Here is a 19,167-nt window from a genome sequence, read left to right on the forward strand (position 1 = left end):
TGGAATTGCTAGCTTGGTCTGCAGACATGACATACATGAAACTCTTTGGCCCATAGATAACAGGGCACTTTTTTCATGTATAACATGGAAGTAGTTTATATGAATAAAGATATGTGCACATATATATACATATATATGGATAAACTCTCCACCCCATTTAATCGATCAGTTATATATTATTTCCTCAATCGGTCTGATATATAACTCTTCCTCCTCTCCTCTTGATTACATATAGCAATTCCATACTATCCTTTGTAGAATATCATTAATATTACCAGATATTAATTAATCATCGAATATATCATTATGAATCAACTCTCTATTTTCTTTATACTATTCATTATTTACACAATCATATTTTCTTTATCTTCAGGGATTCCTCTCCATTTTTGCCTCAGTATACTCCCCTGGTCTGGCCGTCCTCGGTGGAGTACATGAGGGATTCCCCTCCTCTCACCTCTTTATTGGAAACTCCCTTTTACATGAAAAATTGACACATATGCTCGTTTTGACTGATCCATTACTAGTCCAGTATCCTGATGCCACTCCAATTGCAAGGTCCTATGATAACCAACAAACTATTATCTAAATATTTCTACTAACCAGCTATATGTAAGTGCCAAAATATTTACCTGAAATCCAATATCCATCCTCAAATCTTGTGTTGTGAATTTCTTTGAAACTGATTTTTTGTATATTTAAATTTATTTTTAGAAAAGGTCCTCTTAAATCTTCACACCCTTGAAGAAGATTTTGACACGTATATGGAAACGTGTTGGGTGTAAAGAGCACCTTTAGCTTATTTTTCATATTATCATATATGTGATGCACAAATAACCTATGCCTTGCTTCATTTGTTTTAAAGTTTTTTCAATAAAATTTATATTTTTATAGACATATTTGTAGTTGTCTGGCCATCTTCAAGTGCCTAAAAAGTCCATTTAGGGGAACCCCTGTCTTTTCTTCCATATTTTATTATTGTCGCAATGCTGTTCAGAACTTTCATGTACATATATTAATTCATTGTATGTCATAACCTCTTCATCCAGACCACTATGTGGCGCTTGGTTGGTATGCATTGTTGTACCCTTGATGCCTGTATTGAATGTGCGCGCTTACTTATGTGCGTGTCAATATTTTTTAGAATCACACTTATTACAATGTCCTTCTTGCATGTGGTCACTGCTTTGTAGATGTATTATGGACTTATGATTAATAAAGTTGTACCTTCATTCAATCAACCTTCACAATGTTTACTGCCTCACTTAAAATCCCAACTCCCCCTTTTTTCAAAGTCTACAATATATTACCAAACATTATATACAATAAAATGTGATGTTAAAGGATAAAAATCTTACCTTCATATAGTCCTTCTGCAGGACCTGAATGATGGCAGAACAGGTCTCTGGGATAATGATCCCCAGAGCCTGGGGGGAGATGCCTGTCGAGAACTTCAAGTACTGCAGGCTTCTCCCTGTGGCCAAATACCGCAGGGTGGTGACCAGCCTCTGCTCCGGAGTGATGGCTTGCCTCATGCAGGTATCCTGCCTGCTAATATAGGGGATCAGCAAAGCCAACAAACGGTGAAATACGGGGTCCGTCATCCTGAGAAAGTTCCTGAAATCATCAGGATTATTCTCATGGATCTCACGGAGCAAAGGCATATGACAGAACTGGTCACGCTGAAGCAACCAATTCTTGGTCTATGAACTCCTCCCCACCCTGTTCATGGACTGGACTTGTGTCAAGGTCAGGACCCCAACACCAAGCCCCCGCACAGCACGAACTCTACGAGGAGTACGTATACGCAACATGGCTAAAAAACAGTTGGCTGCTCAGAACGAAGTAACAGAACGCACTGAAGAACAGCAAGGCCTGTGAAGAGCGACCTGAAAAACAGTAACGAACGAACAAGAACACAATGACAAGTCACGGGTAACTTGCTGCACACACTGAAGAGCAGATACAAACCCACAAACACAAACTGAACCACAGAAAACGATCTGAAAACCACGAGTCTGAAAAAGCGCAAATCATTTCTCACCAAACTTTTACTAACACGAGATTAGCAAAAGGAGCCCAAAGGGTGCCGCACTTGGTTCTGAACTGACCTTTTCTATATATTGTATTTCTTTCCTCATTCCCTAATTACCATGATTGTAATATGCTGTGAATGTTCCCTTTGTCCTCATGCATGCTTGATATTTTTGTAATTATTTTTTTGTCCTTCATACATATTTGCCTTCACGTACCTCCCCAGCATGCTCTCCTGGCCCTATATTCACCTCATGTAGTCACTTAACAATGTATTTTATCAGCTCCATAGCAGTGCTTTATCCCAAACACCCCTAAAATGTTTTGAAATGTGATTTGTGCTTAGATGTCACTAGAATGTCACTAGATGTGGTTAAGGCTTTTGATAGCCTAGAATGGGAGTATATTTGGCGAGTACTGGAAAAATTTGGTTTTGGCCCCTTGTTTATTAGGTGGATAAAAATATTATATAATACACTTAGCGCCAAAATTAGAGTTATCAATGACTACTCATGTAAGAGCCAATTGGAGAGGGGGACGAGACAGGGGTGCCCACTGTCACCGCTGCTTTTTGCTCTGGCAATGGAGCCACTGGCTATTGCAATAAGATCAAATACAAATATGGCTAGGTTCTGCAGAGCTATAGGGGAGGGGAGAATCGCATTATATGCAGACGATGTTCTTCTCTTCCTAGGAGACACAGAGCAATCATTAAAGCAGGCGATGTGTATTTTCAGAGACTTTGGAAGACTCTCTGATTTAGCCATAAATTGGAAAAAATCAGCACTTATGCCAGTGGACCCCATTGGGAACCAAATATCTCCCGGAAATCCCCAAGTGGAAGTAGTTTAGACAATGAAATACTTGGGAATACATATATCTAGAGAACTAAATAAATTTGTAGATAACAACATAGTCCCCTTTTGACTAAATTTAAAAGTAAAATAGAAATCTGGCGGTGTCTTCCTTTATCGGTCAAAGGGAGATGCAATTTGAATTAAAATGTTGTGGATGCTACAATTATTGTATCTATTGCATAACTCCCCGACTTGGATGCATAAGAAATGGTTTAAAAAAAATTGATTCTCTATTTAGTGGTTTAATACGGAAAGGTGGCCAAGCCAGGATAAGTTTACAAACCCTACAGCTATCAACAAGGGAGAGGGGCATGGCGGCACTGCACCCACGAAGTTACTTTTTGGCAGCCCAACTGCAACATCTAAAAGGGAATAGAGAACCAGAAGGAGGTATAAACAGGGAATTAATATATTAGGGACTCCGCATAAATCAGTAGTGGAGGTATTGGAGGCTGATTCCTTTCTTAGTAAAACCCCTACAGTAGGACTAGCCATAAAAGTATAGAAAACAGTTAAATCACTTAGGGGACAAGGTGGGGTGACAGAACAAACTCCCCTCTGGGGGAAAAAAAACCTGCGGGAGCTGGAGATGATAGGGAGGATTAAAGAATGGGAAAGGAATAGATAAGTTGGCCCAGCTGTATGAGGGAAGAACGTTAAAAACATTCACTGCATTGAGAGAGGAATATGATATACCTAAACATACATTTTATAAGTACTTACAAATTAGACACGCTTTAAATGCCCAGTTTAAAGGAACTAGGCCCGGTCTGGTGGAATACCCCTTTGTAACAAAAAATCGTTAGCCCTGGAAAGAGTAGGGGATTTATATCTGACATATATTTAGATATATGTGGAGGAAGTATTGAGAATCCAGAATCCCTTAAGAGTAGGGGGAAATTGGAGGAGGATCTAGAGACAATATCGAATGGACAATGGAGGAAGGTATTAGAGAGAGGACACTTAGTGTCGGTCTCACCCGCACAGAAGGTTTAATTTATGATGCTGATCCACAGGACATACTATACTCCGAAGAGAATGTTTGAGTTTGGATGGAGAGTAGATTCTGGGTGCCCTAGATGTCAGGGCACAGGGGACTTGCTGCATATGATATGGAGGTGCCCTAAGTTGTTTCAATATTGGTCAGAGATCCTTGAAACCATAAATATGATATATAATACTAGACTGGAGATGGATCCCAGACTTGGCATCTTGGGGTTGGGGGAGGGTATAGATGGAATAGCTGGTGTAACTAAAGCAGTTCTGAGGTGTCTTTTCCAAGCAAGAAAATTAATAGCACAAAGATGGCAAGCAAAAAAAAACCCATCGGTAAGAGACTGGGTCAGCATAGTAACAGAGATGATATGGAGAGAGAAAACAGTGTATACAAGGAGAAGAAATATTAAAGGAATTTAAAAAAATGTGGAAACCCTGGTTGGAAAAGATGGGATATCCTATGTAAAACATTAAAGAAAGGCTATGGAAGGTTCTGTGTAAATAAATATACAAGGGTATGAGAAAGTAAGACCCAGAATATATGCAAGGAGGGGAGGGAAGGGATAAAAGGGGGTAGCAAATAAAATAGGGGGACAAAGGGGTTAAATACTGTGAAATACTTTTAATTTTATCCTGTATTACTTTTAATGTGGATATATATATATATATATATATATATATATATATATATATATATATATATATATCACAATTTGTAACTGTGAAGAAAATGAATAAAGATTATAAAACGTGTAAAAAAAAAATGATGTGTAATTTATGCCCCTTGCAAGCCTGAAGGTGCTCTTTGGATTTTTGGGACCCTCATATGCAGCTAGGCTGCATAAAAAAGTCTGAAATATTTAGTATTCCCATACTCAGGAGGAACATCAGTGAAAGCTTTGGTGTGTAATTCTATGCATTCCTATATTGTGTATGAGAAATATATTATTATTCGGCAGTACAGTGAAGGGTCTACTTTGTAAAAGTGACATTTTGTAGATGTTTCTCCTGTCCTGGCACTTCAGGGCCTCCAGAAATGTGATAGGTAGTCAGGAAATTAGATAAAACACACTTTGAAATCCTAAAGGTGCTCCTTGGATTTTGGGCCCCTTTATGCATCTAAGCAGCAAAAACATTTCACACATGTGGTAACCCCATACTCAGGGGAAGTAGAAGAATGTGTTTTGGGGTGAAATTGTAAATATTCCTGTGCTGTGTGTGAGAAATAACTTATTTAAGCGACAGCTTTGTTAAATAAAATCAAATTTTATTTACCCTTTTATTTTCCAAAAAATTGTGGCAAAAGATTACAACTTCAAATAAACTCATCATACTCCTTACTAAATAGCTTGCAGTGCCTACTTTCCAAAAATGTGTCATATTTTGGTGATATTTGTACTGTCCTGGAATTTTAGAACCTCAATAAATGAGATAGGCAGTCAGAACATCAGGGATGTTATATTTCATATATATTCACCATAGTCTGTAGACTCTAACTCTCACACAGAAAACATAATATACAATATATTTTTTTTGAGCAAATGAATGCAGCAGAATACAGTTTGGCCTGAATTTATGAAGAATGATTTATTTGTAAAATTTTATAACAGAAACTAAAGGAAATTAAAAAAAAAATGTTCAGTCTTTTTCCATTCATATAGTAAAGAAATAAAAAACAGGCAAATAGATACCAGCAAAAGAAACCTCTATTTCTAAAAACAAAAATTATATAAAATGTATTTGTGAACATTGTTGCATGACTAATTGTCAGTCAAAATCACGGTGCAGAAAATTGAAAAATGGCCCGGACAGTAAAGGGACTTGCTGTCCGGGGGAATATTTCAAATTTTTTTACATAAATGTTAAAATCAGCTAGAAAATTACTTAGAACCCCCAGACAGTAGATATTTTCTGAAAGCAAAGAAGTGGAGAAAAAATGTTTATTAAAACACACATTTTCAGGAAAAATAGACTAAAATGAATTTTAGTGCACACAACCACAATAGAATACTCACATTTTTGGTAAAATATAAGAGATTGGGTTGCATTGAGTAAATAGATACCGAACATGACTCAAAATTGTGCAAACCTGGGAAATGGTGACAAACTACGGGACCTAAAAGTCTCTACAAGTTATCAGTGTAGAGTTAATCATCAATGATGGACCTGGAATTATTGCTCTCTCTGATCTTCATAGCGATACCTCACATGTGTGGTGCAATCATTGTTTACATGAGAGAGCAGACCTACGTGTTTGTTTCTATTTGCATGTATGTGTGAAGAGGGGCTTTTAAACCTTTTTTTTAACAATTTGTATGTATTTTTTAATTTTTTTACTGTTTATTTTTTTTTTATCCACTTAACCTTACTGCTATTACAAGAGGGTTGGGCAGGTGACAGGTTGTCTTTATGCCTTTTCCATGAACTCCAATATGTCTCTGCTGCCCTCTAAGGCAGCTAACCAAGCACAGATTGTGGTTGATTAGCTGCTTCCCTGGTTGTAACAGTCAGGGAATGACAGCTCTGAAACTGGAAGTGACGCAATCCTCATTGCTTCTGGCTTCATCACAGAGCCGCATCCATGATCTTGGTATAACCACTTGCTATATATGCATGGTGGTCAGCAAGTGGTTAAGTTAGAGACAAAAACATTAAAAGCCAAAACTTTATTGAACACTTCTAAACAGTTACAGCAGCAGGTTTTTTTTATTATTATTAAAGGTTTAAATGAATAAAAGCTGATAGTTGTAAGTACAACCAGCAGTGTTATTTGGTTTATCCCAACCCATCTATCCTCTTTGATGGACAGCATGGCCTCCTACAGGAAGTGGAAAAAAATGGATCTACTTGCAGAGTCAGGGGGAGAATCAGAAAAACAAAAATGTTAACCTCTCGAGTCCCCATTGTTGTTGTCAGCTGCTGCTGCACACATGTCTGAGGGGTTTGGATCTGGTCTCCACCAACCATTTCCAGCCAGCGGAAAATAATGTGTAGAAAAAAAAATAGTAAAAAATGTTTTGTATGTACAGCAATGCAGTGTCTTGGATTGTTATAATTTCTACATCAATACAACTGAATATTACATTAACCATTAATACAAACATTTCATGCATCACAATGTATCGTGCAAAGGAGAATAAAGCTCTGCTAGAGTAAAATGCAGGCATTCACTGGAGTTTTACCAGTTTTATATCTGATACACTACATAACAATTGCATGAAAGTGATACTATTTTAATCATCAGACTGGGATAAATTACAGGAAAAAAAATGAAATAAAAATATATGTATCTAAATTTCCTAAAGCCCTATTTGTCCCCAAAAACAATGATGTATCCTACATTTGGGTAGACTACAAATTTCAAAGGTGTAATGTGCAGAACTGAGACATCACCATAAATAAAAAAAAATGCTCATGAACTCAAGGGGGCAGTGGCGGCTCATCCATTAGGGGCGCACTGGCACTGCCTCCATGGTTTTTTGAAGCATGTGATTAGAGCCAGAGGCTGTAATAGGCTACAAAAAAAAGGTGGGCTCGGGACACAGAGCACTGCGCCTGAAGCCCACCCAGTTGTGTGCAAATGAATATTCACTATTGTAACACTGGTTCTCCTCCTGGCCAATCAGGAAGCGGGTCATGAGACCCATCACCCGATTGGCTGAAAGGAGATCTGATTGGATTGGCTGCCAGGAGGAGAAGGGAGGAGACGCTGGGAAGCCAAGACAGCAGCCGTCTGGAGAGAAGCTGCCGCCCGGAGTGCTGCCCACAAGATGAGGTAAGTGCGGGCCCTGACTGACGAGTGAGGGCTTCTGCGCCATCCGTGACCTGACCGGGGAGGTGGCGGCAAATGATTGTTTGCCGCCCTCCTCCAAAAAAAATGCCAGCTGCCACTGCAAGGGGGTTTAGAAAAAGAAAGGCTCAGGGAATGACAGATTGCACAATTTCTGTAATTATTGATATTGATTTGAAGTTTACCCCAAAAAAGGAGATCCCCACTCAGAGTCAATAAAGTAAATACATTAAGTTATACTCATCCCATAAAACAGCAGATTCTTGATGTTAGAAAGCTTGCACCAGCTTAAGAAGTTGCTTTCTCACTGAGCAGAGACTTTTTCCTAGCTGATGTCCCAGCGGCAGATCTGCCTGCAAAGCTGTCATCTATAAGAGGAAGTGGAACATGGAAAGGGGGCATTGATCATAGGAGGGGAGGTAAAACCTTTAGTGGGAAGTGTGGACAAGATGGGCTTATTAGCTGGAGGACTCACGATTGCTGATATAGCAATAATCAGCAGAACCTGGAAAGTACTCTCTCACTGAGGCTTCAGAGGCTTGGCAAGATGCCGCTTGACTGCTACCCAGTCTCTGTCAGTGGGGAATTGTTAAAGTTTCAGCTCAGGATCTGACAATGAGAAAAACATTTGGAAACACAGCTCAGTTAGTGAATGATGCAAATGCATTACATGTTCAGTCATAGCTAAGGGAGCTAGGGAGGAGGTTGAATCCTTATGGGTAGAGCTCCAAAGGGATGAAGCTAAGGGGAAAATAATACTGGGAGTATGCTATAGGCCCCCTAACCTGAGGGAGGAAGTGGAGACAGATCTCCTATCACAATTTGGATTAGCAGCAAGGGAAGTGTTATCATAATGGGGGATTTTAATTATCAAGACATAGCCTGGGCGGAGGGAACTGCGCATTCATCTAAGGCTCGCCAGTTCCTTAATGTCTTGCAGGACAATTTTATGGGTCAGATGGTAGACACACCAACTAGAAATAAAGCATTGCTGGATCTACTGATTACCAACAATACAGACCTGATCATGGATGTTGAAATACAGGGCAATTTAGGTAACAGCGATCACGGGTCAATTAGTTTCAGTATTAATCACACAAATAGGAAACATAAAGGGAATACGAAGACACTAAATTTCAAAAGAGCCAACTTCCCTAAACTACAAACCTTGCTAGAAGGCAATAATTGGGATAAAATCTTAGGAACAAAGAATACGGAGGAGAGATGGGTTTGCTTTAAGAGCATATTAAATAAGGGCATTAGCCAATGCATCCCATTGGGTAATAAAATTAAAAGAGTGAACAAAAGTCCTGGATGGCTTAACTCCAATGTAAAAATGCATATAAAAGCAAAGGAGAAGGCCTTCAAAAAATACAAGGTTGAGGGATCATCATCAGCATTCAGACTTTATAAAGAATGAAACAAGAAATGCAACAAGAATTGTAAGGGTGCAATAAGGACGGCTAAGATAGAGCAAAAAAAATCCCAAGAAATTCTTTAAGTATGTTACATAGTCCAACAGGTCCAACAGAGCTTCATTCCTAGTTGGGGCCTCAATAAACTGGACCATAAAATTGTCCTGTACTAGGTTTATAAATTTTTGCCCTTTAACTGTCCCAGCAGTGCCATTACTCCAGTCAATTTCTGGGTAGTTAAAATCTCCCATTACTATCACTGTCCCAGCCCTTGCAGCCCTTTCCATCTGTGCAAGGAGCTGAGTCTCCACCTCCTCGTTAACATTGGGTGGTCTATAACAAACTCCAATGATTAACTTTGAACTACGCCCATCTATATGCAGTTCCACCCATAATGCTTCAGACTCATCACACTCTCCATCAATCAGGTCCTCTTTCACACTTGCTTTGAGATCACTTCTCACATAGAGACAGACCCCGCCACCTTTAATTACTTAAGGGAAGTTTAAGATGTTACTTACAGATTAGAAGACTTCTGTTTAAACTCCTGTTTTCAACTCCTGGTTATTAACTCTCCACTTTAGTTCAAAAATTCCACTTGTGTTCACAAAATCCACATGCAAGCCACCATCAGCTGGGAGCAAGCTGTATGTAAATAGTAAAAAAGGGAGGACAGACCATATTGGCTCCATAAAGAATGAGGAAGGACATCTGGTTACAAAGGATGGGGAGATGGCAAAGGTATTGAATTTATTCTTCTCTTTAGTCTTCACGAGGGAATCAGGGGGGCTTCAGTAACAAAAACTCACCGGGACCAGATGGCTTGCACCCGAGGGTACTTAGGGAACTCAGTCAAGTGATTGCCAGACCGTTGTTCCTAATTTCTACAGTCAGTTTACTGATTGGAATGGTACCAGCTGATTGGAGAAAAGCCAATGTAGCACCAATATTTAAAAAGGGCCCAAAATACATCCCGAATTACAGACCAGTTAGCCTAACATCAATAGTATGTAAACTCTTGGAGGGGATGATAAGGGACTATATACAAGATTTTAGTAATGAGAACGGTATCATTAGCAGTAATCGGCATGGATTTATGAAGAATCGTTCTTGCCAAACCAATCTATTAACCTTCTATGAGGAGGTGAGTTGCCATCTAGATAAAGGAAGGCCCGTAGACGTGGTGTATCTGGATTTTGCAAAAGCATTTGACACCGTTCCCCATAAACGTTTACTCTACAAAATAAGGTCCGTTGGCATGGACCATAGGGTGAGTACATGGATTGAAAACTGGCTACAAGGGCGAGTTCAGAGGGTGGTGATAAATGGGGAGTACTCGGAATGGTCAGGGGTGGGTAGTGGGGTCCCCCAGCATTCTGTACTGGGACCAATCCTATTTAGTTTGTTCATAAACGACCTGGAGGATGGGATAAACAGTTCAATCTCTGTATTTGCAGACGATACTAAGCTAAGCAGGGCAATAACTTCTCCGCAGGATGTGGAAACCTTGCAAAAAGATCTGAACAAATTAATGGGGTGGGCAACTACATGGCAAATGAGGTTCAATGTAGAAAATTTGTAAAATTATGCATTTGGGTGGCAGAAATCTGAATGCAATCTATACACTGGTGGAGAATCTCTGGGGGAATCCAGGATGGAAAAGGACCTGGGAGTCCTGGTAGATGATAGGCTCAGCAATGGCATGCAATGCTAAGCTGCTGCTAACAAAGTAAACAGAATATTGGCATGCATTAAAAAGGGGATCAACTCCAGAGATAAAACAATAATTCTCCTGCTCTACAAGACTCTGGTCCGGCCGCACCTAGAGTATGCTGTCCAGTTCTGGGCACCAGTCCTCAGGAAGGGTGTACTGGAAATGGAGAGAGTACAAAGAAGGGCAACAAAGCTAATAAATGGTCTGGAGGATATTAGTTATGAGGAAAGGTTGTGAGCCCTGTACTTATTCTCTCTGGAGAAGAGACGCTTGAGAGGGGATATGATTTCAATATACAAATACCGTACTGGTGACCCCACAATAGGAATAAAACTTGTTTGCAGTAGAGAGTTTAACAAGACTCATGGCTACTCATTAAAATTAGAAGAAAAGAGGTTTAACCTTAAACTACATTGAGGGTTCTTTATTGTAAGAGCGGCAAGAATGTGGAATTCCCTTCCACAGGCGGTGGTCTCAGCGGGGAGCATCAATAGTTTCAAGAAACTATTAGATAAGCACCTTAATGACCGCAACATACAGGGATATACAATGTAATACTGACATATAATCACACACATAGGTTGGACTTGATGGACTTTTTTCAACCTCACCTACTATGTAACTATATGTAAATGCTCCATAAAAAAGATAAAGATGAAAAACATAAGGAAACAGAGTTCAGTCATTGATGATACTTTAAAAAAAATTGTCAAAGGATAAAACAATCAAGGACTTTCTAGGTGTGAGTCTGATGGACATAAGCACTAAACCCAGTGCTTACATCTGATATTTTCCTGTTTGTTTTTTAAAGTAGCATTATACCTTTGACTCGTTTACTAGCTTACAAGGTGACATGAGATATGAAACTGATGAGACACACAACTCTTTCATTGTGGCTTAGCTGTTACCCCTTTAACCTTCCCCCTTCTTCCAGAGTTTCCTTTCTGCAGCTGAAGTTTGTGAATCCTCTGGTGTTTTATTAGCCCTTCTTTAACTTGATAATGTTTGCCACATTCAGGACACTGATATGGCTTCTCCCCAGTGTGAGTCATCGTGTGTGTAATAAGATGACCTTTCTGTGTAAAAGATTTGTCACATTCAGAACATCGATATGGCTTCTCTCCATTGTGAACCCTCTGGTGTATAATAAGCTCTGACTTCCTTTGAAAAGCTTTGTCACATTCTGAACACTGATATGACTTCTCTCCAGTGTGAATCCTCTGGTGTATGATAAGGCTTTCCTTATAAGTAAACATTTTTCCACATTCAGGACATTGATATGCCTTCTCGCCAGTGTGAATCCTTTTATGTATAAAAAGGTACGCCTTAGTTGTAAAAGCTTTGTCACATTCAGAACACCGGTATGGCTTCTCTCCAGTGTGAATCACCTGGTGTATAATAAGCTGTGCCTTCACTGTAAAAGCTTTATTACATTCAGAACATTGATATGGCTTCTCTCCAGTGTGAATCTTCTGGTGTCTGTTAAGATTTTCCTTATGTGCAAACGTTTTTCCACATTCAGAACAATGATAAGCCTTCTCACCAGTGTGTATCCTTTCATGTATGATAAGGAATTCCCTCCTTGTAAAAGCTTTATCACATTCAGAGCATTGATACGGCTTCTCTCCAGTGTGAAAATGTTGGTGTCTAATAAGATGTGCCTTCTGTGTAAAACCTTTGTCACATTCAGAACATTGATATGGTTTTTCTTCAATGTGAATCATCTGGTGTTTGATAAGCCCTCTTTTGAGTGCAAAAGCTTTATCACATTCGAAACACTGATATGGCTTCTCTCCAGAGTGAATCATTTGATGTCTGATAAGCTCTCCGTTGGCTCTAAAAGCTTTATCACATTCAGAGCACTCATATGGTTTCTCTCCAGTGTGAATCCTCTTGTGTATGAAGAGGCTGTTCTTCCATGTAAAAGCTTTATCACATTCAGAACACTGATATGGCTTCTCTCCAGTGTGAACCCTATGGTGCTTGATAAGATCTCCGTTGGTTTTAAAAGCTTTGTCACATTTGGAACACTTATATGGCCTCTCTCCAGTGTGAATCATCGTGTGTCTTAAAAGATGTGACTTTGTTTGAAAAGCTTTGTCACATTCAGAACATTGATGTGGCTTTTCTCCAGTGTGAACCTTCTTGTGTCTGATAAGATCTGCCTTGTGTTTAAAAGCTTTGCCACATTCTGAACATCGAAAAGGTCTCTCTCCAGTGTGAACCTTCTGGTGTTTGATACGTTTTGCCTCCATTGTAAAATCTTTCTCAAATTCCAAAACAAATAGCTGGAAATGACTCCTCTTATGTATAAATGGGTTGGACTTTACTGTAAAGCCCACTTCCAGAACACTGAAATTACTTTTCTCCTGTTGTCCTCTGAGGCTGGGTCAATGTTGAAGATTGAGATTTAGAACATGGATATGTCTTGTGTCCTGTGTGAATCCTCTAGTGAACTTAAATAAAGACTTTCAGTCACTTTGGACACCCATATGGCTCATTTCTCATGTGACTTGTATGAGAATCAACATGACTGAAAACTTGGTTCATCAATCCACCTGTACAGAAAAAAAAGATAGTCAGAATTCTATATAAAAGGATAAAGCTGCTATTCTTACCATTCATTATTAAATATATCTAACATTCAGAAAGGATATGTACAGTATTATACATTTTTAACCACTTACGGACCACCACACGCCGATATACGTCCTAAGTTTGAAGAGGAATATCATTGTTATGGCAGCAGATAGCTGCTACAACCCCGGAATTCTCTTCTTCAGCCGACGGTCCACTTTCCAATCAGAGTGGTCTCTGCGGCGGGTTCGCCGCAAGATCACTTTTATCGGCGGCGGGAGAGGGCCCCCCTCCCGGAGCACTCCGGTGCCCTTCGCCTCTTACCGAAGCCGTCGGCAGCGGTGGAAGCGATCGGATCTTCACTGGGTATGGAGGAGACTAGTGAGGGGAAGATGGCCCCCACCCGTCTCCATAACAATGCAGGGCGGAAGCGACGTCAAAACTTCACTTCTGCCCATAGTGCTTAAAAGGGCCATTTAAAAAAAAAATTAAATATGAAAATTTTTTTTTTATTGCATTTTAGTGTAAATATGAGATCTGAGGTCTTTTTGACCCCACATCTCATATTTAAGAGGCCCTGTTCTGCTTTTTTTTCTATTACAAGAGATGTTTACATTCCTTGTAATAGGAATAAAAGTGACACATTAAAAAAAAAAAAACAGTGTAAAAATAAAATATAAAAAGGTAAAATAAATAAGATTTTTTTTTTTAAATGTTCCCCATCCCGACGAGTTAGCATGCAGAAGCAAACACATATGCACCTGCATATGAAAATGGTGTTCAAACCACACATGTGAGGTATCGCCGCGATCAGTAGAGCGAGAGCAATAATTCTAGCCCTAGATCTCCTCTTTAACTCAAAACATGCAACCTGTAGAATTTTTTAAACGCCGTCTATGGAGATTTTTAAGCGTAAAAGTTTGTCGCCATTCCACATACGGGCACAGTTTTGAAGCGTGACATGTTGGGTATCAATTTACTTGGCGTAACATTATCTTTCACAATATTAAAAAAAATTGGGCTATCTTTACTGTTGTCTTATTTTTTTATTCAAAAAAGTGTATGTTTTCCAAAAAAAAATGCGCTTGTAAGACCGCTGAACAAATACGGTGTGACAGAAAGTATTGCAACGACCGACATTTTATTCTCTAGGGTGTTTAAAAAAAAAATTAATGTTTGGGGGACCTAAATAATTTTCTAGCAAAATAACTGTTTTTAACTTGTAAACAACACATCTCAAAAAGAGGCCCGGTCCTTAAGTGGTTAAATGTTTGCATTTATTTTTATTGGGGACAGTAGATTATTCCCATTGGCTGGTAAAATGGACAGTCTATCACAATTTTCTGTAGGAGAATCTCATTCTTTGTTCTGATTCAGAGCATTGTGCTGCATAGTGATAGGTGAATGTGCTTGGGTTCAGATTTGTGGGTAAATTAAAAGGAAAAAGAATTGCGCTAGGTGCATGTTTTTAAAAAAAAAAAAAAAAAATATTATTAAAATGAAAAAACATGAAGGATATCCTGCAGCTATGCACTATAACCCTGATATAGGGCACAGAGAAATAAATGTAGAAATAGTAGTGCAGCGCTGGATAATAATATGTTTACAAAAATGCAAGTGAAGTGCAAATTACAATGTATATAAACAAAACATAAGTGATCATAATACAAAATACAAAAAGACCATCCAGTGAAAAACAGTCCATAAAGTGATATCAATTAAAAATGTGCATAAAAAAAATCCCCAAAAAAATATTATTGACAAAAAAATGCATTAAACCACAAATGTGACACAAAAAAAAAAGTCCGTTAATAAAAGTGCCCAAATGAAAAAAATCCAGTGAGAGACCCAAGGTCTGTATTCTTCACTACTTGTGCTGCCCATCACCTTAAAATACAATGGAGGCTTACAAGAAAGCCTGCGACCGCCCTTCTCAGGGGGGAGTCAAAACAGGCTTAGTAGAACCGATAAGGATGCTGCTGGAAACCTCACAGACTTCCCTCATGGATGATCAGCTGGCGTGAATGAATAAAGTGCCTTCCATAGCAGACTCACAGGAGACCGGTGTCACACATCAATATAATGACCAGGGAAACAGAAAACTGCACACCGATGAGTGACCACTTTTTCTACAACGTGCCAAAAACAACTTGGCATGCAGTGTTCAGGTTGAGTCGTAAGCTGCATATACATTAACACAGCTCGCTAATCTTTTTTTTTCATTTTTTCATTTGGGCACTTCTATTTATGGACTTTTTTTGTGCCACATTTGTGGTTTAATGCATTTTTTTATCAATAATATTTTTTTTTATTTTTTGTGCACATTTCTAATTGATATCACTTTATGGACTGTTTTTCACTGGATGGTCTTTTTGTATATTGAATTATGATCACTTATTTTTTGTTTATATACATTGTAATTTGCACGTCACTTGCATTTTTGTAAACATATTATTATCCGGCGCTGCACTCCTATTTCTACTCAGATTTCTGGGTACATTTGGCAAGTCATCTTAAAATCCAAAAACTGCAGGCTTAAATGCAAACTCCATTGAAGTCAATAGAAGGCGACTCTTGCAAATCAATTCTCTCCAATGTAAACTCTAATAGGTGAGTGATTGTCCACTAAAAAGGCATAGAATACCATTCTTGGGGGATATCTGCCTGAGAAATGACATGCAGAATAGAATGCAGTAAAGCAAAAGTGGCATTTAGGAAAAAAAATACCATTTCAATTGCCACTAAATTACATTTCCTAGGAACTTTGTTTTGTTTCAAAAAATTCTATTCAACATCCATACCAGATATTGATCCTTGATGAGGGTCTGGTATGAATTGTAAGAGGGTATTTATGCTACAAAAAAAGATTTGAGTAATTTACCATAGGTGGTCAAGACATCACCAAGGAGACCCCCACCATTAGATTTATATCAGCAGTCATCAACCAGAGCAGCCAGAAGACAAACAGTTGTTGGGGTAAGAATGGGTTGGTGGGCTTTTTTGTTCTCATTCTTAAAGGGGGCTTCCACATTCTGATAAGTTCCCTCACAGATCTCCACAACCTTTCAGCAAGGGTTGTGAAGAAGAAGACCTTGTCCTCATCAATATGGGGACAAAGTTCTTTACCAGGAGGACCCCCCTTGACAAGATACTCCCCATACTGAGGACATGTGGCCTGCTATGGTTCAGAAGTGGGGGATGGTCATCGCCCCTTTCCTGGCCTGCCAGGCTGCATGCTCAGATAATAGACTGGTATGAATTGGGGGGAATTCCCACGCCTATCGCCCACTCCTTTACTTTCATGGTTAGGATTTTCCCAGCTATGTAAGTGAATGGGGAAAGTAGTGAAGTAATGCACTCTATCAAATGCCATTTCCCCAAACCCAGTTATTTTCTCACTAATCGTTGGTTTGAAAAAGTTCTTACATACTGTGGAATGATTTATGGCTGTTGTCTGGAAAAAATCAACCGTAGTATTTATTTAGAATTTGAAATTTATGTTATCTATATCTCCAAAATGAAAAGCACATACACCGCGCAACTGAGCAATAAACAAATATATAAGGAAAAACTATATATAAAGTAAAAGTGTATAAACACCCCTTAGTGGTAATCATTAAATATAACTATCACTGCTGCCACCATACACAATTACAAAAATACCCAACATATCCAAATTGATTCACAATCTAGATAATGGTAGCACTGCTGTGTAAACCAGAATCATGAAAATCAATAAAGAGATACCATTAACCAAATAGTGCTAATATTGTTCCATAAAGCTTAAATAAATGACAACATGCTCCTTTAAGTACACATACGATATAAAAGTATTTAATTGTTCATTTGTTAGAACCATCTCAAAAATGGGTGAAAATAGAACAAGTGTGCCATGGACAGGAAGTGACACGGGATTAATACGGAGGGTGCAGTATGGAAAGCAGACTCTAGATGGTGCTGGGCTAAATAGATGAAAAGTATAAAAACAAACAGAGGTTAAAAAAGACAATAAGGGTGAAAAGTGCATAGTAAAAGGACAAAGTGAGTCCACTGGGAATCCATGCTGTCCATCCAAAGGATAAGTTCACCTTTCATAACATGTTACACCCATATTCAGGGTGTAACATGTTACATGTTATGAATGCACTGCCCCCAATCCCTGCTGTGACAGCAGGCGGGGATTTTCTCCCCATGTCTGCTGCAACAATTCACAAAAGATGAGGCAACTTTTGCGGTGGTCGGCTTGTAGTTTTCTATGAACTACCCCGGAAATGTGAGCTCTATGTCAGTTCATTGAGTCTTCCTGTCAGAATGTATTGGCTTCCTCATCCGAGATACGAGCAAGCTGGTACACTGACAGATCTGCAGGAGACCTGCGTGGCAACAGAGATCTGCTGATCACTAGTGCAATGCTTTACAGGCTCCAGAAACAAAAAATAATAAATGTACATTGTTTGTACCTGCAAAAACCTGTGCAATTATTTTTTGTTAAAAGGTGAACCCGGAACACAGTGCCATCAAAAGATGGGGTTCAGCTTTAACTATTGAGGAACAACCAAAATAATGGTGACAAAATAATAAAATAAAAATAGCAAACAAAAATAAATTAGAAAAATTAATTGGTAATAAAATATTATTAAAAAATAATTGTTAGTGAGCTCAGGTGGCTGGGGGGGTGGGTGGGTTGAATGCAAAAATGGCATTGACAAGCAATGTGTGTGATCAGCATATTGCAACTAGAGAAGTGATACTTCATGACACATAACTGTGTGAATCTGAACCAGGGGTCTCAATGTTCCGGCCCGCGGGCCATTTACAGCCCGCGGAGTGGTTACAATTGACCCGCAGGACTGATGCATTTCCTGGTAAGCAACGGCCGCCTGCTTACAATGTTTTTTTTTTCTCTTCCTGGTTTACTCGGAGAAAGTCGGGTTAGCTGACGTCGGTGACATCACGTGACATCCGCCGCTGTTGCTTCTGGGAGTTGTGGTCCATGGCTGTGCGCCCAAGCTCCCTGTCCCCGGCAGGTGGAGTCTCGAGAGCAGCGAGCATAGCCAGCCTAAATACAGCCATTGGCATTGTTATGGGGTGCGGGAGGGGCTGGTGGTGTGGCTGCCTCCTCCGCTCCTCCCACAGACTCCTTCACTATGGATGATGCCGCAGCTGAATCAGATAGAGGCGAGGACAGACACAGCAGCCCTGCCCAGCCACCCGGGTCTTCATCTTCAGACATGAGGCATGCTATGTAAGTTACTCTGAAAACTGTCACTACATAGAGTTCTAAGATGCCCTGTACCACCCCAACCTGCCCTGTGCCACCCCAGCCTGCCCTGTGCCACCCCAACCTGCCCTATACCACCCCAACCTGTCCTGTGCCACCAAAACCTGCCCTGTACCACCCCAACCTACACTGTGCCACCCCAACCTGCCCTGTACCACCCCAACCTGCCCTGTGCCACCCCAGCCTGCCCTGTGCCACCCCAGCCTACCCTGGGCTACCCAAACCTGCCCTGTACCACCCCAACCTACACTGTGCCACCCCAACCTACACTGTGCCACCCCAACCTGCCCTGTGCAACCCCAACCTACACTTTGCCATCCCAACCTGCCCTGTGCCACCCCAACCTGCCCTATACCACCCCAACATGCCCTATACCGCCCTAAACCACCACAACCTGCCACTATACCACCCTATACTACCCTAATCTGCCACTATACCACCCTATACTCTCATTTACAGGGGCTGGTTTGGGCTGCGCCCAATGACCTGCGCTGCCTGCATGG

At 39.9% G+C, this 19,167-nt stretch overlaps 1 protein-coding gene across 1 annotated transcript in view; it reads right to left on the reverse strand.

Moving 5' to 3' along the window:
* Positions 1 to 6,175: 6,175 nt before the first annotated feature.
* The window catches only part of LOC141126591 (uncharacterized), a 46,969-nt gene continuing 33,977 nt past the window's right edge, over positions 6,176 to 19,167 (reverse strand). Inside the window, exon 2 of the mRNA XM_073612513.1 lies at positions 6,176 to 13,364. Within this exon, the coding sequence (XP_073468614.1) occupies positions 11,694 to 13,061 (1,368 nt within the window). The 5' untranslated portion in view covers positions 13,062 to 13,364 and the 3' untranslated portion in view covers positions 6,176 to 11,693. The remainder of the gene's footprint in view (positions 13,365 to 19,167) is intronic.

Source organism: Aquarana catesbeiana, linkage group LG02 (assembly GCF_042186555.1).
Source record: "Aquarana catesbeiana isolate 2022-GZ linkage group LG02, ASM4218655v1, whole genome shotgun sequence".
NCBI classification, from domain to species: Eukaryota; Metazoa; Chordata; class Amphibia; order Anura; family Ranidae; genus Aquarana; species Aquarana catesbeiana.